Consider the following 23,410-nt stretch of genomic DNA (forward strand, 5'->3'; position numbering starts at 1 on the left):
AATTTATTCTCTTGCAGCAAACAGTATCAGTTCATCATCTGTTAAGTATCAGTGGCATAAGCACTAGAATTTGAAAAAAAAGACATGTACCACTAAATTTCTAGTATCTAATTCATTTGAAGTACCAAGTACTGAATATTAAGGTCCCAATTTACCGAGCAGCCATCAGTTTCAATACACTTACCCATGTGAGTACCAATATCAGCGGCAGTAGAACTGTAATTTGAAAAAAAAAAAAAAAAAAAACATCTAACACAACATTTCAAGCACTTCGTTTATAGTACTTAGTACTGAATCAAAGGTACCTATCTATTTTACAGCAGCATTCAGTGTCGGTATCAGTGGAAATAGAGCTGCAATTTGAAAAAAAAAACAATGTATAACTATATTTCAAGTACTTCGTTTAAAGTACCAAGTACTGAATACTAAGGTACGAAACTATTTCTCAGCACTTTTCGAATAAGTATCAGTGGGAGTAGAATTGATATTTGAAAAAAAAAAATCCATGTAGCTACCACTACATATTAATTACATACCTACTTCGTTAAAAGTACTTTGTACTAAATACTAAGGTACCAATTTATTCTCTTGCAGCAAACAGTATCAGTTCATCATCTGTTCAATATCAGTGGCATAAGCACTAGAATTTGAAAAAAAGTCATGTAACACAACATTTCAGGTATATTTCGTTTAAAGTACCAAGTACTGAATACTTAAAAGTACCAATTAATTTCATATTCTTCTAAGGTTATCGTATAAGAATCGAACCAACACGAACAACATTTTAAATGTATGTCTAGTTTATCTTCAATTGTTGCACTTAAGAGACTAATTGATTAGTAAGTTTTGTAGCAAACGGTTCCTTGAAACGGCAGAATTGAATAAAAAAATAATTTTGTACTATAATAAAGAAATGAAATGTAGCAAACGGTTCCTAGAAACGGCAAAATTGAATAAAAAAATAATTTTGTACTATAATAAAGAAATGATGTTCTTTTTCCCAAGATTAAAGATTTGTCTTTTTATTTTCCCTAAAGTACCTTTCAGAAATTTTTAAAAATAAAAAGTAGGTACCTTCTTGTCAGCCCTAATTTATACTTTCATCTACACGTAGCTTACAGTACACAAATATTCTTTAAAAAAACCTACTTATGGATGGGTTATTAATAGACGCACTATAACATTATCTTACATTGTTTCTGTTTAATCCAACAAGTCATGCTAAATCAATCAAGCAAATTCAAGAACACTTTGTAAAAAACTTTGTACTTAAGTTTTTTTGTTAACACAATTTAACAAAAACAAAAGAACGAAAAACTATAACACGTAACACCCTTGTGCCTACTTTAATACCATAAGTATCAAGTTAATCGGAGGCACACACACTAACCAACTTGAAGTATTTTTACCAAAAAATCAGATAAATTACCAACAAAGGACTTGAATAGCTTTGTGTTTGTCACCCAACTTGAGAGTTTATCCTGCGAGAGGGACTATTAATTTATATATGATGTCGTAGAGGTATACCCACTTTGGTCACCTAGTATATAAAAGAATACCCCCTAAGGGTGTAATCAATTGGGGAGGAATACACTCGTATAGATAAGGCTAAAGAATTGAAGCAAAGTACTAGACAAAAATAAAAATAGTAGAACAATGTCCTTGTCCAGGATGGAACATACGACAACAAAATGAAAAATACAAAATTGACTTTTGGATTTTTTCTTCATTTTGTTTGAAGTCTTTTTGTCATTTATAAACGTTGACGAACAAGAAAAAAACAAAAGACAGAAAATTAAAGTCCTTGTCAGGTAGTGTATGTAGGTTGAAAACAAGAAGAAGAAGAAAATGTCCTTTATTGCGTGTGTTTGACAGTAGCAGAAGCAGCGTAAAGAATTCGTATATTTCTTTTTTTGGTTTTGTTGTTGGTAACAATTTCATGGTCGAATAACTTCAAAGTGAAGAATTTCTCTTCTTGATCAGTGTTTACTTTAATTAAGTTCAAAAGTGAAATAAAAAAAAAAAAACATTTTTTTTTTGTTGTTCTTTCTTTTGGAAGCAAAATAATAGTACAGAAGCTGCATGGGCCAAGGCCGTAGTTGTAGTGGTACTTGGATAGATCAGAGAGTGAGTTTTTTTGAAACATTAAATTAAATTAACTGTCTGGAAGCTTGACACAGTCGTTATGTTTAATTAAACAGAAATGACTTGACCATTTTGCTACAGTTAAATAAAATTTAACGAAGCAACATTTAATCACACAAGCAGGCTGTTTTTTGCTTTGAAAAATTAAAATAAAATCATCAAATCATTGAAAGGACAAGGAGAAAAGAGAGCACTTAAAAAAGAGATGTTTAATATTCAATATCGTTAATATACTGCAATTTTTATCCTCTTAAACCCGGTTTTAGAAAAAACTATTCATCTTTGACAAAATGAAAAGTTCTTTTTATCGGCTATTGAAAAGCCTTAGTTAAAAAAAATTAAATACTGTACTTCATAAAGATTCATTTCTACATACACCAAAGAACTTTTGAATCCTTTCATTACTTAGGAACATTGATTCCGATCAAAAATTAATTCACTCAAATTTAAATAATTTTAATATCATCTTTAAAAACCTTTTCAATTTTCTTTAGAAAAACCAAACATTCAAAAGATATTATCACCTAAAGACGTTAGTGAAAAACTATTTCACACTTAATTGTTATAAATAGTTAAATGTTTGATAACAGAGAATGTAGGTGTGTTAATCCCACTCACATCCTTCCAATCCAACTTTTGTTACAGCCATCTTGAAAAAAGGGAAACATTTTCTGCACTTTGATAGGTACAGGATTAAGAAAATACTGACCCTTGAAAGAAATTTGGTGATGAAAATACCAGTTTCTTCAGATACCTAGCTCCTTTGAAAAAGGTTAATATTATTTTCTAGGTTTTAAAAATTTGATTACAAAAATTTTCAAAATTTTGTTCAAAATTTTCGAATTTATTTCAATTCAAAATACTTGCTTAAGCCCTTTCATTTTCGTTCCAGAACGAAAAATTTTATATAGAAATTTAACTTTCATACATGCTTTTCCAAAAATTCTCATAATTTATTGTACTCAAGCCACAATTTTGCACACAAATTTCTTATTGTCAGTAAAGCTGAAGGCGATGACAAGGCGGAAAATTTGCTTGTTGATCAAGGGTTTCGTTTGATGAAGTTTGGAACGCCTTCCGGTCCAGCTGATTTCTTTAATAGGATTCTTCTTTGGCTCACATGTTCGGTCTATCAACTGGGTCAGTTGCAGGATTTTAGTCTGTGAGTATTGCCTTACACGTGTTAGTAAGAGGATCTTTTGGACATTTGCTTCAGCTTCCCCAAAGAAGATTTGATTTGATGTTACCTTCGAAGTGGAAAACAAATGCTTCTGATTTTTCCTGCGATGTTGTTGTTTTTCTTCCTCTGAAAACTTTATTTTTGAACTTTTGAATAAGTTCACTTTAATCTAGATTTATAAATCTAAAAACTGATAACTATCATTTTCATTGATTCTGAAGAACCTTAATTTTGGCAATCCTCTTATCTAATTCCCTAGTGATCTTGTAGATTTTCTAGAAGAAGATCGTTTAATGACCATAACCATTCTATGTTTTTTGACTTGAGTGTCAAACGCAACATTGTATGCAAAGAAAAGTAAAAAATGATTCATCCCAACTAACTTTAGTCTAACTAACTTTTGCCAAAAACGGTTATCAAGGTTTTAAAGGTCATAAAATACTCAACAATAATTGAAACCCAAAATCACTTTTGTGGACCTTATGGCTAAAAAAATATTACTTCTTAAACTTCGTCAATTTGTCGAAATCCAAAAACTTTAATACTATTTTTAGAACAATTAGTCCAGTCAGTTAAGAATTTTCGATTAATTTTTTGTAGACGTTTTTTGGATTTTGACTAAACAAAAGTCTATTTCGTAGTGCATAAAGTAGTTTTTTTTTTAAGATCCAAACTATGTTGAATAATAATGGGTCTAGTGACCTATACTCTCAATTGTTCCCTTTTGCAAGTTGTTAGCGCCAAGATAGAAAGCAATAAGAAGCCCTGGTTATTTTTTTTTTTTTTTTCAACCAAAAATGGAAAAAAACTATGTATTTCTATTTTTAATATCGATAACGATTTGATATAAAAATATCGACACATAAGAATAATTAACAAAGTTCATAAAATTCTCAAAACAAAAGAACACCCTGTACTTTTTCTTAATTATTACCTCAAAGTCTCCACACTCCAATTACACTTATATATAATAATTCTGCCAACCGTCCAGTCCAATAAACCCAGTTCTTCAATTTGAAACTTAACTAATAACAGTAACCAAAAAAGTAACTAACTCTGGTGTATACTTTTTGTAGCCATTAATTTAATATCCATGAAGAGAAAAGTTTATGTGCCATGTCAAGCCAATAACCATCATCATCATCATCAAGTAAAGAGAAGAACGAAAAGTCCAAAATGAACAATTTTCAAAACTCTCAATTAACAAAAAAAAAAAAAACCCTTTTGAACTTTTGATGGAGTCTTCTGATGATGGTTATATATACCACCCATAACCTCTTTACCACTGACTGACGACTCTTTTTGTGTTTCATAAAATAATTTCATTCAAAAACCAAACATACAATTTCGTTTCTCTATGTAAGGTAAAGTTGTATGGCTTTGAGAAAAAAGGTGTACCTATGCCATAGGGATGGTCTGGTCATGTGATTAAAGAAGTTAACGTTACAACCTTTTCCCATCTTCAATTATCATACGAAGATAACTTTAACTGAACTTTCAAAACTTTCGTTCAGTTTTTGTTTTCTCTTTTTTTTTTTTTTCAATTACAATAAATGTTTTTCTCGTTGGTGGTGGAAAATATCAGTTGTTCAGGGGTTTTCAAGTTTCCCATTTTGCCAATTTTTGGTTTTAACGAAGATGCAAAATCTCAAATATTTTGAGGAAAATTTAATTAAAAACTTATGCTCTTTTGCGATGGCCTGACTTTATATAGAAGGACGACCTCTCCTAAAAGTTTTCCCAGGAAAGCACGAACACTTAGAGACTGACAATCATGTCAAAGTTCAAAGTTCACCCATCAGTGAAAAACAAAAGAGCGATATAGTATGTTCCAAAGTCTCGAGAGAGTACTTAAATGGATAATAGAATTTAAGAAGCTTTTGCTAAATGGATATTCGAAAATTTGATTTGTGGTCTTGAGATTGTTAAGTGTAGGGTAAAATATTCGAGGTTAAAGGTGGTTGGTGTAATTATTTGATCTTTAACTTTCCATCATGAATATTTTCTTATAGACCGCCTACACAAGGTCGTTATAAAAGTTTCATATAACAAAGAACTTATATTGTATAGTTTTTATATTTGATTGATGTCCTTTTTTTCTGGAAGGATATAATTTATTGATTTTCTTTTTTGTTTTGTTTTTGTTTTATAGGCGCAGTTGGTGGAGATAGTGAAGGTGGTGATGGAGATGACAAAGAGAAGGCAGAGGAGGAGGAGAGGGAGCGTCAGGAAGCCATCCGAGAGGCTGAAGAACGACGAAAAGAGAAGCATCGTAAATTGGAAGAGGAACGGGAGAAAATGAGACAGGACATTCGTGATAAGGTGAGTTATAATAATAACAAGATTAAAAAAAATGCATTGTGGGCGGATTATGCCTTAAGGGATTATGGATTTTTTTTGTAGGTAAACAAAAAAGGACTATTTAGGGACTTTTTTAGTTTGTTTTTACTTAAATAAAGAAAATTCATCTAAAATTCATTATCCTCGTTCGAGTTGATGACATTTTACTGTCACTTTCAAAGTTAAATATTTAAAGATTGGAAGGATAAACAAAAGTGAGGATATTAATGTGGCTAACGACTGATTGTCACGAAACGAATGATAAATTTATTCTTGATGTAGCAATAAATTTGACAGAATTTGATAAAAAACAACGAGTTAACAAAGAAAATAACATGAATTTGGAATTAATGTGTGTTTCGTTAAGTTTTCGTTTGGACTTTTTTTGTTTTGTTTTGTAGACTCACGGAACTTGATAAATTACTATAGTAAAATGTTCTGAAAAACAGTTTCGTTCAGTTAAGTGATTGTTTAAAGGACTTTTTAAGTTGACGATACTAAGCTGATGCGTTGATGCTTTTTAACTTGATGCAAATGAATTTGGACCGAAATAAGTTTAATTATACAAAATTAAAGTATTCCACAGCTTAACGAAACTCAAGAAATTTCAACGGAATTCAATTAAATTTATATGAGATTGTTTTTTTTCAAGAATCATGTTTATGCTTACGCAATTGAAGAGGTTCCACTAAAAATATTCGTTAAGTGATTCGTTAGTGATTTCTACATTTGACTCGAAAGTATTTACTTTGGTACTAAAGCTCACGATGCATTTTAACTTCTTTGTAAAGTCTATTGATCTAGAAAAATGGAATAGGAAAAGGACTTTTCAGAAAACTTTGTGTAATTTGACGGTGCTTTGATTTGAACTCCTTTATTAAAATAAATCCGTTTTTTAACGAAACTTAACGAATAACAAAAGCAATCGAATGGAACTGACTTATATGGATGTAGTTGTATGAAAAAAAAAACTTTCGTTAACTCTTGTAATTAATAGCACTTTTGAAAATTTATTTTGCAATTTGTAAGTGCTGGAATTAACTACTTGTTAGTTTTTCTGAACTGAAATAGTCACAAATATGCTGGCTAACAAATTCTGTTCACTTAACGAAACTCAAAAATCTGCGAGTAACATATGGAAAGTCGACCAAGCTTGATATTTCTCATATGGAGATCAAATGATTTTTGTCATAAGTTGAATACAATCGATGAAGTTGCACCAAAAAAATCTTCGTTCAGTTAACTTATTCTTGATTTATAAATTGAGCGAAAATAAGTGAAATTAAGATTTCTTTAAATCTCTAACGGAACTCTCTCGTTCAGGAAAGTATTTAAATGTGATCGCAAACATATTTTTTTCACTCAACGAAACTGGAAGAATTTCCAGAAAACTTAACGAAACTTGAAGAAATGCTTTCAAAATGGCTGATGATTGTCATTAGTTGACAATAATGCAAACAGTTGATAGAAAATAAAAATCAATTAGTTCTTTGAAGAAGAAATATGGAATTTTTCGACTTGTCGAGACAAAATAGTTCAGCAAACATTTAGTCTCTGCTGTTTTTTTGATATTAAATCTAAAAAAATGTTAACTTTACATTTTTTTTAATATAACGAAGATTTACAAATACTTAGAATACTTAACGAAACTTAATACTTTACTTGAATAAGTAGTCTAAGTGTGTCAGTCGTTTTCCTGACAGTCATTTCTACCTAACCTAACCTAACGAAACTTAACCGAAATTAACGAAAATCAATGGAACTTGGTAGAAATTTTTAACTACAATTTTTTTAAAATGAAGCACAAAAATGTGCAAAATTATAAATTTGTGAACTAAACGAAACATAAAACAATCTCTAGTTCTCGCAAACGGTCATCAATTGATTTTTTAATCAAATCGCTTATTTAAATGGACTAATAAGTTCTTCTGAAGGATCCATACACGTTCGAGCCGAGGACGGATTAACCGTGATCCAATTTCATTTGAAACTGCATTTTTTCTTAGTTTCCTTAAAGGAAGTTCCTTTTTTATTTACCTTATCGTTAATTTATAATCAAGTTTGTTGATAAAAACCTTTTATAACCTTTACAAAACAAATAAAAATAAAAAAACACCATGACGTTTGCCAATTGATAAAAGTCTATTCGAAATAAAAACCCTTAAGTTTAAGATACCACAACTAGATGTTTTATGGGAAGTAAAAAAAAAAAACAAAAAAAAAAAAAAAACCTTTTGACCTCTAGTCCTTAAAATAGAACACACACATATATATCCTAGACACGAACTCCATGATTTATTGCCAAATTGCATGACTTCTACTAAAAAAACAAAAACAATACAACGTTTTTTTTTTAAGATTGTTGGGTTCGGTATTAGAGTTGGAATTTTTTTGTAACACCCAAAATAAAAACCTAAACAGGAACTCAAGAACTTAGAATATACTGAAGTTAAAGGTGATAAGGGTGCCACTATAATATTCTTTGGGTTGTGTATTTTTTTTTATTAATGCGTTGGGAAGCAGAAAGAACTTGAACTACTAATTTTAGCATTTTATTTTCGCGGCAAAAAAGGAGACATCTCGTGACAGATTTGAATTAACACAAATAAAAAACTATAACACGCAATACTTACTATTACTGACTATAGTGACTATGTATACATTATACGAATGTGAGCATTTGAATAATGATATAAGTTTTTTCTATGTTTTGAAGAGTTGAAAGCTTTCACAATATGTGGCCATTTTGTTGTGTTAATGGTTTTTTCAAAGGTTTTTTTTTTTTTTTTTTGTTTACTTCGGTGTTGTACAAATGAACCTTTTAGGGTGATGATGGTTTATTTTATAAGCCAACATTTGTATACAAAACAGTGTGTTTATGATGTATTGCGGGTAAGGTACCTTTTACAAGTAACGAAGCGTTACTGTCTTAGAAAATTCGTTATTCGTATGTTTTGTTATTGGTACTAGAAGAGTAAAAAAAACATTCAAAACACATGAAACATACGAAAGTAATCACTACTGATATTATTTATGTTAGCACTAAGACCAAAAGTAACGCAAACGCGCCGAACAAGCAATGAAACGTTACTGCCTCAACAAAATCGTTATAAGTTTATTTCGTTACTGGTACTAAAAGAGTAACAAAATATATAAAATACACGAAACTTACGAAAGTAACGATAGTAACGATATAATGGATGCGGTTACCAAAACCAAAAGTAACGCAAACATTGAGGTACTAATTTTTTTTTATAGGTACTTATATATTGTCAGGAATACCAATCTTAACACCTCTCGGAAAGTGTTAAATATTGTCAAACAGTTTGAACTTCTTTTATTGTCAAAATGGCGGTTTTAAAACACCTCAATTAGAGCACATTTGCGCCATTTTGATATCATTTGTAAGGCTCTTACTCAATTGCGTTATCGTGGATGTTACTCAATTGTGTTATTGTTCCCATTGCTTGGTTTGGAGCTTGATAACTTTGACATTTAGAGAGTTTTGATTTATATCCATCTTCCCCAGTAGCAGTGGTTTACGTGACAGCCTTCTGTCTCAAACTTTTCTTGGCACGGCCCTTCCCTAACCAAGTTAGTTCAGCAAAATAACCAATGTCAAAGTTTATTTATCAAAAGGGATTCTGTGATTGTTCACACACTTAAGTCCTATTTACCGTAACGTTTTTTTGCGCGCAAACTTTAAATCCAAATACTTCATTTTTATTTCTCAAAACACCCTTTTCACTTATCAAAACCAACAATCCTAGTGGGTTTGATAAGTCTAAAACTTTAACATTACGATTGAGTTGAAATTAACAACTTTTCTTTTTAACTTAACCAGATTCCATCATCAAATCAAAAAGATATTCATATTAAAAATATTTTACTAAAAATCATGAAACAAACAAAAAGTACTGCCAGATGTGAAGTAATTTGAGCACCAGTTAATCTAGAATTTATTAAATAAAATTCATTGGTCCTGACAGTTCTCTTATAAGAACAAAGAAAAAAAAACCAATCCTTGTGACACAAAAACACTTACGATTTGTTAAATAATGTCAATGTCAATCTCTGTCATTTGTCAATTCAAAGTTATTACATTTCTGATGATTTGATTTAGATTTTCTTTTAGATGAATTTTCTAACTAAAATATAAATGAAATTTAAATCAAAGAACAAAATTGTTTGCATGCGAATGTCTTTTTCCTAGAAAATTGACAAAGACATTAAATAATGATGTTGTCATATCAAAAATTGCTGGACAGATGAGGGAGAGCAAAATGATTACGAAAATTAATATAAATTTGCTTGTCAAATATATTTCTTCTTTCATAACGAAACATATTTTAACAAACAAGGATTAAAGTAAAGGAAAAATAATAAAAAGCTTTGAGTTGAAAAAAAAAAAGGATCTGACTTTGTTTGTTTCATAACAAAACAGAAGCAAAGCAAAAGTTTTTTTCTTTCTACTACCAATTTTTAATAGTGTTGACAAAGTGTTTTCCTGAAGATTACCTGTGTTTATACGAGGTATACAATATATGAGAAGAGTCAGTGTGTGTTTATCCTAGTTTTTCCATTAGAGTGGACAGGATAAAATACATTATACAAAATATACTCTGTAGAAACAATTAACAAAAGGAAACGATGTAGAAGAAAATGAGGTAAAGTAGAAAAAAAGAAAGAAGCAATGAACTGAAGTTTTTTTTTACATATTTTTTTTTTTTTTTTTGAAAATTGAAGGACCACAAAGAGGATATTTGCATGACGACCCAAATTTATACAAAAATTAGGGTTAACATTGTTGTTTTGTTTTTCATGTGAATGAACTTATTCAAAGATTTTATTCAGGTAGGATTATAATCCTTTCAAGAGAATCGATTAGTTTCAAAAAAATGTGTTTTTTTTATTAAAATCTGAAGGGTTTGAAGAAGAAGAAGACCATTGACCTGGAAAAGGCTCCAGTCCACAAAACAAAGCAGTTAATAAAGACTCTTCACAAAAATAAATAGACTTATTTTTTATAAACTTTGAGCTCTATATTAGAACTTTCCTGGTATTAAAATTGTCGAAATTTCAAAATATTTCAAAATTCACAGAAATCAATTAAGACTCAAAATAAAAAAAAAATTGTGCCCTAAATTAATTCAAAAGAATTTTACTAAAAAAAAAACATTTTAAAATCAGGAGCTTAAATCAAAGCCCCTCAATGTGTTTATACCTGTTAAGAGTATTTGTGAGGAAAGTTCACACTTTGTATTTAAATGACAAACAAATTCTCAGGAATTTCTGTCCCCATGGCTACTTATAGAATTTCACAAACAATAGAGAAAACGAGAGTCCTTGTCGTCTCTATATAAATTCCTATAAACAACATAGGCAAGTGGCAGGCACCCTCTGTGGATGGTGTCAATTGTGCCCCAAAGGATTTTCTCTTAATTACCTTAAATAATTCACCCTAAAAATAAAGGAAAGGTACATTTTAATACCTACTACCACCACCATTACCATGACGGTATTTTATTTTTTGATGTCTCCCTTTTATTTTGTAAGGTATTTCGTACAAAATTTATTGATGTCCTTTAATGCTGGTGCAAATGAAGACTCACCTTATTTTTTTTTTTTTTGTTCAAGGATTTATTGAAAATATAATATACAAGAAAAGTAGACTATACTATGAAGGTGAAAATTCCTCTAAAAATAAATTTAAATGTATTTGGAAGCAACAAATTTTAAAAAAAATATATTATATATATAGGGTGACTTTGATGTGATTGGCATTTTAATTTTAAATTAACTCTCAATTTATTTATAGTCTCTGTGTAAACTGGTGTTCAAATATATTGTAATTGGAATTTTCTTTGGAAACGAACCGTAAAATATTTGATAAACTCACAAAATTCACAAAAAAGTATTCATAATTGAGTTGGATTAATTTATTGGGTTTTTCACTTATTTTTTTTTTTTTTTTCATTTTTGTAATTATTTATTAATCTGAATTTTATTTATTTTTTTTTGTTTTTCGTAATAAATTTTAGTGCATAAAAAAAAATAAGAAAAAAAAAAAAAACAATGCTAGCAAAACATGGAATCTCTCATATTATCCTTATATGGGGGTCAAATTGACTCTAGTAGGGAGTCCGTTTTTAATAGCGACTCCCTAACGGAGTCAGATTGATTCCTTTAAGGTAATTCAACCTAAAAAAGAAAAATCATCTATATTGTAGTGCTTTGAAGTGAAAAAAAAAATATAATAAAATAAATCAAAAAATAAGTGCTGTAGTGCTATTTTACTTTTTAATTTTTAAACACGAGTTTATTATTTTTTTTTATTGGGTTAACAGTTTTAGTTGTTTCGTTTTATTCAACATAATATCAATTCTTTTATTTAAATTTAGTTTTTAAATTTTTGTATTTCTTCCAAAGAACCAGGCAAAACACCATCAAACATTTGGTTTTGTTAACAAAGTCCGTTAATTTAAAATTTATCCGTTGCAAGTGGTTTTTTCGAAAACGCCGATATGCCTAAGACTTAAACGGGAAAATAATGTACTGTCATTTTTAACTTAATAGTCGAAGAGGCAACCGTGCGTCGGTTACATATAAAAAAAACACTAAAATCACTTCATTTTTAACTAGTACAGGTAAAAAAATACATAAAATCAAGAAATAAAAAAAAAATGTTACACTCATGAAACTTGGCAAAAAGTTTGCTTTTGGGATTAGAACCAAGTACAAAAAAGTCTAGGTATAAAAAAAAGTTGGGTGGAAGGGTGTTTTTTCGCAGACAAGAGGGAGGGGGTGAAGGTCAAAAATATACTGAAAAAAAATTGTTTGTCGCATATCATCATATCGTCGGTATCCTGCAAAAACGTCTCAAGTCCACTTTTTTGTGAAATAGAGTTAATAAATGCAATAATGTCCCAAAAGTCATAATTTACTAAAATTCACAGTCTGGACAAAAATAGTACAAAATGAGTTTTAAATTTTTTTTTCCCCTATTTTTAACTTTGAAATCGATTATTTGAAAAACTATTGGTAATATTATATTGATTTAAAAATTAGAATCAAATGCACAATTTTGCCCTTTGGAAATGGTATCATTTATTACTGTAAGTGTTGCCGTTGTTTTTTAATAATTTTTTCTTATTTTGATAATTTTTTTTTAGAAAAATGCCCCTCCCACCTAAATGGGGAGAGATAGACCCCCCTTTCAAAGAAAAAAATGTTTGTATTGAGCTCCTCTACAAAAACCCTTCATCAAAACTTGGCGCCCAACTTATCCTACTACGTGCCGAAACAACATTTTTGTTCTATACCTAAAAGTTCGAATTTCTGTATCTGGGTTGAAATCGAAAAATTTTTTTTCTAAGCCAATTTTGAAGTGATTTTCATAAAAAATACCTCGATTAATTGGGAAATAGATATAGTTTTAGAATTTATTTTTTAAATAGCATTTTGTTTTGAAAACATATACTTTAAATTGATGCCGAAGTTGGGCAAATGACAAAAAAAATTGAATTTTTGAACTTTGACATCTTATAAATTCTAAGTGGTTTAACCGATTTACATGTTTTATACATTGTTAAAAAGGTATATTTATCTTCTATCAGAAACTGTAAAAAATCGAAAATGGGTAAAAAATTGTCGAAGCTAGAATTTTTTCAATGGGTGAAGGACCAAAAAACCGTTTTTTGCCCGTAACTCCAGATTTTGATGGTGTTAGGGGATTTTCAAATACCGTTTCGTATTCAGTGCGACTAGCTCTACAAAACCTGATAGGTCTCCGCCCTCGTATATTTTGAGTGTTACACCGTGTAATGCAAAAATGTCCCAAAAGTCATAATCCATGTCGTGAAAAAAAATCCCATCTCTATTTAAAGTATTTATGTAGTTATTGTATCAAAACCATCCATTCTATGTCCAAAACATCCAAATGCGTAGAGCAAGAAAGACCCAAGTGGACTTGGGTCCTTTTTGCACAACTCTTTTATTTCCTTTTTTTCATTTTCTCTGCAAAAAAAGCCCAAGTACTGAAATTCAAATAAAAAAATATTTCATGGCCTACTTGAAACTTGGTACAAAAACTTAAAAACAAGCAAAATCACCAGAAATTAGGCCCCAGAGCCCGATATAAATGAAAATTCGGAATCAGACCAAGATTAATACATAAAAAAAAAAAAACGAAAAAATTTTCATAAAAAACCCATGTCCCTTTAAACCTTTTTTTTTAATGCAAAAAAGACCTATGTCCAAGATTCATTTAATTTTTGTATAAAAAAAAGTTGAATAAATTGAATTGAGTTAAATTTTTTGGTTTCATCTTAATTATAAATACTTTTACTATCAGATTTTAATTACAATTTTGAAATCGAAACTGCTTAGTGATTTTTCCAGCCGCCATAAACTTTAAATCTTCAATAACTCAGAAACACAAAAATGTGACTTGAGATGTTTTTGCAGGATACCGACGATATGACACATGTATTTTTTGATGCTGAATCTAATGGCATAAAAATAAAGTCAATACGATTGCTCTAAGAAAAGTTACTGCCGATTAAAAACAAGGGTGCTTGTTTTGTGACTTCAACAAGTAAAATATAACCAAAACCCATGTGAAAAATATGCTACACTGATAAAATTCGGGATGAAGGTTTTAGATAAAGCAAGGACAAAGAATTCATAAAGTTCTTAAAATTATTTTTGTTGAAAAGGTGTTTTTTTGGTGGGTTAAGTTGTGTGTGAAAAAGGTATCATAACAGGTGACTTACATTTTATTAATTTTTAAAACTTGTTGAAACAATTTTGGTTGGTATAAGAATTAAAAATCTTTAAAGTGTACAAAATTATCTTGAGTGAAAGGGTGTTTTTTTTTTTTTTAAGAAATGACGAAATTCGGAATTAGTACGACAAAAACTAGGAAAAAATTGTTACACAAATGAAAATTGGTAAAAATGTTTCGTTTATAACAGAAACCAAGAATCCAAACAGTCTATACAAATATTTTAGGTCAAAGGGTGTTTTTGTTTTGTAAATAGGGAAAATCCACGATAAGTCCCACAAAATCATTGGTTTAAAAGGTACAATCACGAAATTCATTTAATATGTTCTCTTTCCCATAGGAATTACGAATAAAACAAATCTATAAATTTTTTTCATGTGAAAGGGTGTTTTTTTTTTGGGGGGGGAGAGAAAATATGGGTATATCTGAAAAAGTGTGTAATACTAGATTTATATTAGTGGTACCCTATTGAAATTCAGTTATGTTACTTTTAAGATAAGAACAATTTTTTTTTTATTTCTTGATTTTATGTACTAGTTTACCTGTACTATATGGGCAAAAATTCATTTTTTTTGATATAACAACCTATAATAAATTTTATACCACCTGAAAGCTTATTGCCTCAGCTCAAAATATATATCGATCATGTCTATTAGGCATCTACACAAAGAGAACTCGATCAATTTTTATCAAAAAAAAACCAAAAAAAAAAACATAATTTTATGTTCTCACGCTATTGAATCAATTTTTTTTAGACAACCTATAAAAAATGTAAAAGCTTATAATTTCACCTTTCATATGACGTTTAAATCTTATTTCTGCGATGCCTAGAAAAAAAGTTAGAATTTTTTAAAGCCAACCATGTCGAAATTCACACACTGGTTGCTTTTCATGATCAACAAATCTCCACAGGTGTTTTGAGGTATTTCGCAAGTTTTTTAATTTAACATTGTGTAGCTTGTAGTGAATGTACAGTTATGTGTGATATACCAAATGAAAGGTAACATCATCAGGATGCTCAATAAATTTAAATCAAATTTGTATTTGCTTTAGATCAAAAGATAGAAGCTGTTGAATAATAAAACTTTATTTTACCGTTATCTCAAAATTGTGACTACAAAATTGATTGAAATTTTGCACAGATATAGTCCTGTCTATTATCTATCTACAATCCATTTTATTTATTTATCTGTTTAAGAAAAATAGATAAAAATAAAAAACGGTTAAAAAAGGACAAAACAAACTTTGGACAAAAAAACTTGTTTTTCCCGTTATTCGGTCAAAAACCATTTTGAAATACCAATTTTTTGCACATGTAAGAACACAGTCATAGACTACATGTTCTATAAGCTTGAGAATTTTTGAATGCTACAAAAAATTTTAAAAAATAAAAACTCACCCAAAAAAAATAAAGTAGGTGTTTTTCAAAAATTCATATTTCGAAAAGCAGAGACTTAAAAAAAATCCGTATCAGACTTCTAATTTTTTTTTTAATATCTGTCGAATGACTTCTTTCAAATTGTCAAAAAAAAATATTTCCCCTACCTATAATCACTACTTTGTCAAAGGTCTACCTCATGTTTTAGTTTAAGAAAACCATTAATAGCTTGGTTTTGAAATTTTTTAGAATTTTTTCAATACCATTGTCAGTATTGCAATACATTTATCTATTGAATTATATACAGCCAATTTTTTGAAATTTTGTTTTACCCCTATTTACCCTATTAAAAGATGGAATTTTTTTAAAATCCTTCAAATGTTGCTGGAAAGTTGTTTGTTTGAGGTTTTGGGTGAAGATGATTTATGAATATCTATTATTTATTTATTTACTAAACAAAAACATCCTTTTATCATCTTCATAACATTCATTAATCATTAAAATGTTTATTACCTCCTTGATTCATGCAAAAAAAAAAAAGACACAGTTTTTCTTCCTTATTTCGTAAGCGTGCTAAGTAAACATTCTTAATGTTCCACAAAATGAATCCTTAACATTTATTTTCGTGTGTTTGTCAGATCTACTTGAGGTTGTTGGCTCATAGTAATAATCATAAATCAATGAAAGCCGTTTCTTTTTCTTCTTCTTCTATTTTTATGTTGTTTTTCTTCTGTTTGTGGAGGTGTGTTTGTTTTTTTTTCCTATTTATACTTCATGCATGTTTTTTTTTTTTTTTTTGTGAAAATTTTAAGCCCATATGAGATGGAAAATGGCCCAAACCATATATAAGACTTATGTCTTCAATAACAATTAAGTCAGCCTTGATCCGCTTAAACGCAAAAATGCGTAAAAAAGAGCTCAAAAAGGACTTACAAAAAGTTAAATGTTTTTTTTTAGAAGAAAAGAAGAAAATATTCAAGTTCATATAAGAATGAAAAACTTTATATTGCAGGACTCAAAAACAGTCACAAAACAGACAGGCTCACATATACAAACATATATTTTTTTTTAACAGCAAGCGTTACCATGCTGTTAGACAGACATTCTGATAGACAAAGCGGATTACTGGTTGAAGGATGTTTTAATGGAATGAAAGTCGGGTATACAACATACAAGCAAAATAAGAAGGATTTCATTACATTGAACTTGACAGGACAGTTATGGAGCACAAACAAAAATTATTTAGGTTCGTTTTTTTTTACTCTTTTTAAGTTGTTTTCATAAGTACTTGAGATGCGTAAGCTGGGATTTAATTGCATATAGACTTCAAAACAAATTTGCCAAAAAAAAAATGCTTAAAAGTGAAGAAAGGATTTATTTTCATTATTGAAGGTACCTATACATATTTGTGCCTTTTTTGTATGCTGGTATTTCAAGAACATTTGTAAGTTAAGAGGATAAAATAGGTAAAAGTTGAATACAGGTTAAAAACTATCAAACAAAATATGGGTGTAAAAGAACTTTTCTAGGAAAATATTATGAAAAAGTCAATTTTCAGTGAAGTTCACAGTGCACACAACAAATCTGTTTTCAGATGCTTGTTGGCTAATTAATGACTATAAGACGTCACATAAAACCTCTTAGCTCTGAAAATACACGAAGACAAAAAATTTGATGCCCACCTTAAATGCTACCCTTTTAAAACAATACGATTTCCGCTGAAAATAAGTGGAATCCGCTTAAATTTTTATATTTTTATGGTGAACTTCATTTCTATTAATTTTAATATGAATTTTCATCTTTACCGACAAAAAATTAAAACTTAAAAACTATCTTCAGACTTCAGCTTTAGCTGCAGTTTATCATACTTTCTCATTGTATGTTCATCGGTGATATCATAAATCCGAAACTTCTTATCGAAATTTGACAAATGTTTCAAAAAACGTCTTGTTAGTCATTTAGTTAAGAGCTATGTGATGTCGAATACGGCTATGGAATGAACATTACATACAAAATTTAAGATGATATTATTTTTTGATTCATACGTCTTAAAGCCTGTTTTCGGAGTAGTCTTGTTTTAGTTTTTGAAACATTTTCTATTTTGAAAAAAATAGAAAAATTTTGTGTCCTACCTATTTTTTGTAAGACTTTTGGCATCCGCTTAAAAACCTATTGAAAAATCAATCAAAATCAGATTTTTTTTGAAAAACAAAAAAAATTTTGATACACATAGAAAAAAATTTGTTTTTTTTATAGCATTTATTTTATTTAACGACTGCAATTTAGAAATTTTTTTTCTACCCTAATTTCATAGGTCCTAAGAGACTCTCTTGTGGAACAACATATCTTAAGAGTCAGTTTGACGCATAACATTTTTTAGTACTTTGAAATGCACAGGACTTATCTCTTTATCGCAGTTTGTAATCAAACTATACATATTTTCATATATGTGTTTGTGCTATTTTTATTTTCTCAACTTCATCCTTAATTCTATAATCTTAGAACTTGCTTAACAGTGGAATGTTTATTTTGTAGGCGATGATTTGGAATGAGTTTTTTGTCCACGTTTAGTTTAATCTTATTTTTTTCGGCAGGGGCACATTAATCATTTTGTTTTTGTATACTTTTAAACCGTCAATATTACTTCAAAATTACCTTTAAAAAATAGTTAAGATCGATGAAGTCAGTTTGGATTCAAATTTGACACGTAAAGACGATATTTGATCGAATTTACTTCTTCGAAGACATTTGTTTTTACTTCTTTAGCTCCAATAAAGGTAGTTGCCTTGTTTTTACCGACTTCTAAAACGGAGGAGGTATTCAATTCGCCTGTATTTTTTTTTTTTTTATGTTTGTTACCTCATAACTTTGGACTGAGTGAACCAATTTTAATAATTCTTTTTGTATTGGAAAGCTGGTGGCTGCAATGTGGTCTCATTTTAATTTCGTTCAGTTAAAGCTATAGGAACTATTAGAAAAACCATAAACCCGGTTTTGATCCATGGAAGTCGGTTTTGTTTTTTGATAAAAAAGATTATTAGTTTTCAGTTGCGTTTGATAAAGTTAAAGTTATTCGAAAAATGCTGAAAAATGTGGTTTGTTTATTATATCGAGTGTCCGATTAACTCTAATCTTCAGAATTTATCGCTGGATTATGTAACTGTGGTTTTTGTAGGTTCTTAGCTACTTTTGCTTATCATTACTAGAAGTCTGTCATTCGTCAACCTTTTTCAACTCAAGAAAGTTTGTAGTTAGTTAAAAAATTTAAGATTGAAAAATGTATTCAAAATTGTATAAATTTAAGTAAACATGATAAGAACAGTTAGTTTAAAAAGCCTAATAAAATCTGTTAAAACTTGTGTTGATTTATTGTTTTAGGTGGTAGCCATTTGAAATAAAGTGGTTTGCCAAGAAGAAAACATCAAAATGTCAGAGCTATCTTTTTTTTTTTGATATCATGCTTAATTCTTTAAAATTCATAATTTATACAACCAACTTTGGAAGATTATTTACATTTTCCACCCACTACCGCACAAACAATCAAGAAGAAGAAAAAAAAACCTTCTAAAAGAGATGCCATATAAAAAACTTAAGTAAAACACGATAGCAATAAATCTTCTTTAAATTTATAACTTCATCACCAAACAACAACAAAAAATTCGGACTAAATAATAAAACAAAGAGATCCAAGAAATGTACATCATTCTCCCCGCAAAAAAGGAAGGAATTCCATTCTCAAAATAATACCTAAATACACCATCAACCTTGACATAAACTTTCAAAAATAAACATAGTCATTATTTATCATCAAGAGTTGCTCTCCAAAACAGAAATACATACACACACAAACTTATTATAAAGTCTCTTTCCATGAACAATTCAACATTTAACCACTTGGGGGCGGGAGTCTATCTTTGGGATATTGTTTATATTTATGTTGGTATAATTTTGGCGGCAGTGATGACGGTTCGCGCAAGCTGAGCTAAAATGTTAATAATAAAACATAAAAAAAAACCATTTGATTCATTCTTATATATACTCTCCCACATAAAACAGATGCTGGATGCTGCAGACACTGCTCCTGCTGCTGCTGCTGCTATTGCCCTACCTACCCCAACTACTCAAATTCAATATCCCTTAGATATTAGGCCTAAAAACAACACCAAGATGCTATGAGATGGTTTTTTTTTTTGTGATATTCTTCCTTGAGAATGTTGTATTTTTTTTATTTTTCATCTTCCCTCTGATGGTTTAGAAATTAAAATAAACAAAAACAAACAAAAAATACAACATTCCGTTTACTCGCCACTTCACTTATGCATATGACGAGTAGTACGCCTTGAGCTGATATGTTTTTTGATGGAGGATGTTGTCCTTAACGTCACCCCTCGAATATGTATCACTTCAAATGAAATTTGATTATCATTATTAATATAAAATACTCTTCACATTATTCACATCACCTACAAACACAAACAATCAGTAGATTTTTTTTTTTTTTTTTGGGACTTTTGAATTCCTTTAAGATGAACAAAAGAAACGTTAAAAGAAAAAGAAAGGCTTTAAAGAAAAAGACTCCACTTAAAAGATGCAAAAAGTCAAGAATGTAAAGGATAATGCTATATCGTATCTATTCAAAAATTGAATTTTTAAAGAAGCCTTTAGAAGCTTTAGAAAAATTGTTTTTGACATTTTTAGAAATCCTCAGATTTATTGAACATCCAAATTTTCTTGACTTTAAATGCTTGTAAAAGGAAAATATGCTGGCATTTACGAGTATGTTATTAATTTTCAAGTCGTATCTATTGGAGGAAAAAGGACTGCCAACAAGAAAGTTGAAGAGTTTCTCAGTATTGATAGAAGCTTGTTTTCAGAAATATTTGAATTTGACAAAAAAAAAACTGGGAAGATACGTAGAATTCTCTCTTTAAAAAAAAAATCAACTAAAGCTATACAGCCTACAAGGATTTACTTCTAGTTTAATTTTAACTTTTCAAGTTAGTCGAAAAAGCCTGTTGGCTCATGGGTATGCGCCTTAGTTTTTGGTAGCAGCCAGTTTCAACCAGCTGATTTTGAACATTTCAAACTTTTGGCTGGAATGACTGATACCAGTGTAATGTGATCTGTATACTTTACGGGAGGAGCCAGAGCCGGTTTTAGGGGGGGGGGGCAGCCTGGGCCGTCGCCCAGGGGCGCAAGAATTGAGGGGCGCCGCAGGCGCCCCGAACTTTTACAAAAGTTATATAAATAACGAAGTCTTTCCAATCGATGTTTTATTTTTTTTTTACATTCACAAAGGCGCCCCAATTTTTTTCTATTTTACATTTTCAACGGCGCTCGTATTGTTTGTCCTAAACTTTTTGAAGAATGAAGGCGCCTCCCAATTTTGGGTTAATTTATTTGGCTTCCGGAAGGACAATGGTGTCCAAAATCTTCGTTCATCTTTGAAGAACAAGGCGCCCCAATTTCTTTTGAAAGACTAAAGCAATCCTAATATTCCTCCTACCAATTTAATTTTTGCAAAGGTGCCCCTATAATAATGAATAAGGAAAGAGAAGGGAGACGGACAGAATCCCGAAATTAAAAATCCAGAAAGCCCAAAATCCAGAAAACCCTAAATTCCGAAAACCCAAAAACACAAAACCCCGAAAACCCACAATCCCAAAATCCCGATTTCCCGAAAACCCAAAATCCAGAAATGCCAAAAATTGACAGCTTCTCCATTTCTCATAAAAACTACGTTTCTGTGCGTTGTTCCCCCCTCCAGGGCACTCTAAGTCATTTCAATTAACTGTGAAAAAAATCAGAGTTTCTCGGGTTTTCATTTTACATCGAACACCTCAGAGCTTTAGTTTCATCAGCGAACATCGAACACAGAGGAAATAACTCTGGTTGAAAAAGGAGCTACAAAAAACGCTTGACAACGAATTCGGAGCGACCCAGAGTGCCCTAGAGCTCACAACGAACAAACCTTATACTTATAAAGGTATGTTGTTTTCGATTGGCCGTCCGGAAGCGCCTGGAATCATTAAAAAGCGTGCTGCAAGTTTTTTATTCTCCTAGTGAAAAAACAAAAACAAAATAATTGATTTTTCACCAATACAGATATTAAATTTTAGAATTGGGTGGAAGCGATTCAAAGTTTTTTATTGGATTTCAGAATGAGTGAATCATTGAGTGATTCCAATTTAAAACGACATTAATGTACCTTGTTGAAAAAGTTTTTGAAAAAATATTGTTCAAATAAAACCAACTGTACTTTGTACTGTAACTTTAAATGTGTTTAAACAAAAAAGTCAGAGATACAGGTAGTCTTGTCAATTGAGCCTAAATGACATGAATAATTAATTTTTTTTTTAAGTTAACCTTTTTAAGTTAATACACTGCACATTTTTAATAAATGCATTAACAAGTATATGAGAGGTAAGACATAATCTGCTATTGCTTTTTTTCGTGATTTTAAAAAATTGTTTTTAGATGAATTTTTTTTAGAGGCGCCACTTGCAATCTTGCCCAGGGGCGCCGGTAGTGCTTAAACCGGCACTGGGAGGAGCCAAATTGTTGAACTGATGACTCACATCAGATAATATCACAGCACAAATATCATTATAAGACAACTCATCATAAGAAAATTCATCACGAGGTTGTATTGGAACAAATTTTAAGTTCACTTTAAAAAATGTTCCACATACGCCACAGTGTCCGTAAAAAATTAAATTGTAAATACTGATAAATTTTTTATCAGTTCATAAATGAAAGATGTTTTCATGTTACAGTAAACAGTGAATTAATGAACAAGGTAACAAGGGATATAATTAACTAAATTTTCTTACAACCGAAAATCGCAGTATTGTGAATTTCCATACGATTTTAAAACGATTTTTTTTTTAAATCGAAAACGTTCAGAAAAAACGTCTCGCTCTCGTCTCGTCGTCTCGCAATATTGTGAATCAGGCATTAATGATGCAGTTTTAAAAATTTGAGGGTGCTCTTTTCGAATTTGAAAACTGTTTTTGTCAAAAAACATTTCATTCCGCAGATAATTTAATTTAATGGGACATAGAACAATAAAAACAGGGAAGAAGCCTTTTGAAAATGAGCCCGATTATTCTTGATTAGTCCCATCATATTTTGTTCTATGTCCAATTTTTGGTTTTTAGTTTTAAAAAAATATTTAAAAATAGTATGCACCTACTAACGAGGTAAACTTGTATATTTTATTCAAGAGAAAAGAACAAACTTTATAAAAAAACAAACCAATTTGAAACTTAAAAATCATCCACTGTAAAATTTGCTTTTTGTTACTTAGAATAATTTTGCTTTACGGCGACGATATGTTAAAATACACAATGTCCTTCATATAACTTATTAGCTAGTTAAATTCTTTTTTGTTAATCTTATAAAAAATAGAAATTTAAGATTTTTACCAAGGGTATTGAGTGGCGATAGTACCATTCTTTGAAAGCTACCATAATTTTTGAAAATATTACAAATTTCCGTTGAAAAATTTCGAAAAATTGAAATACGATTACCACAAATACAAAAAAAAAAAATTTTTAATTTTTACAAGTACTTGACTTGA

General features: G+C 29.9%; 1 protein-coding gene across 2 annotated transcripts in view; it reads left to right on the forward strand.

Moving 5' to 3' along the window:
* Positions 1-23,410, forward strand: part of LOC129916452 (complexin) — a 251,962-nt gene that overhangs the window by 188,728 nt on the left and 39,824 nt on the right. For both annotated transcript variants that reach the window (XM_055996428.1, XM_055996429.1), the window contains exon 2: positions 5,478-5,647. In XM_055996428.1, the coding sequence (XP_055852403.1) occupies positions 5,478-5,647 (170 nt within the window). The remainder of the gene's footprint in view (positions 1-5,477; positions 5,648-23,410) is intronic.

This window comes from Episyrphus balteatus, chromosome 3, assembly GCF_945859705.1.
Source record: "Episyrphus balteatus chromosome 3, idEpiBalt1.1, whole genome shotgun sequence".
NCBI classification, from domain to species: Eukaryota; Metazoa; Arthropoda; class Insecta; order Diptera; family Syrphidae; genus Episyrphus; species Episyrphus balteatus.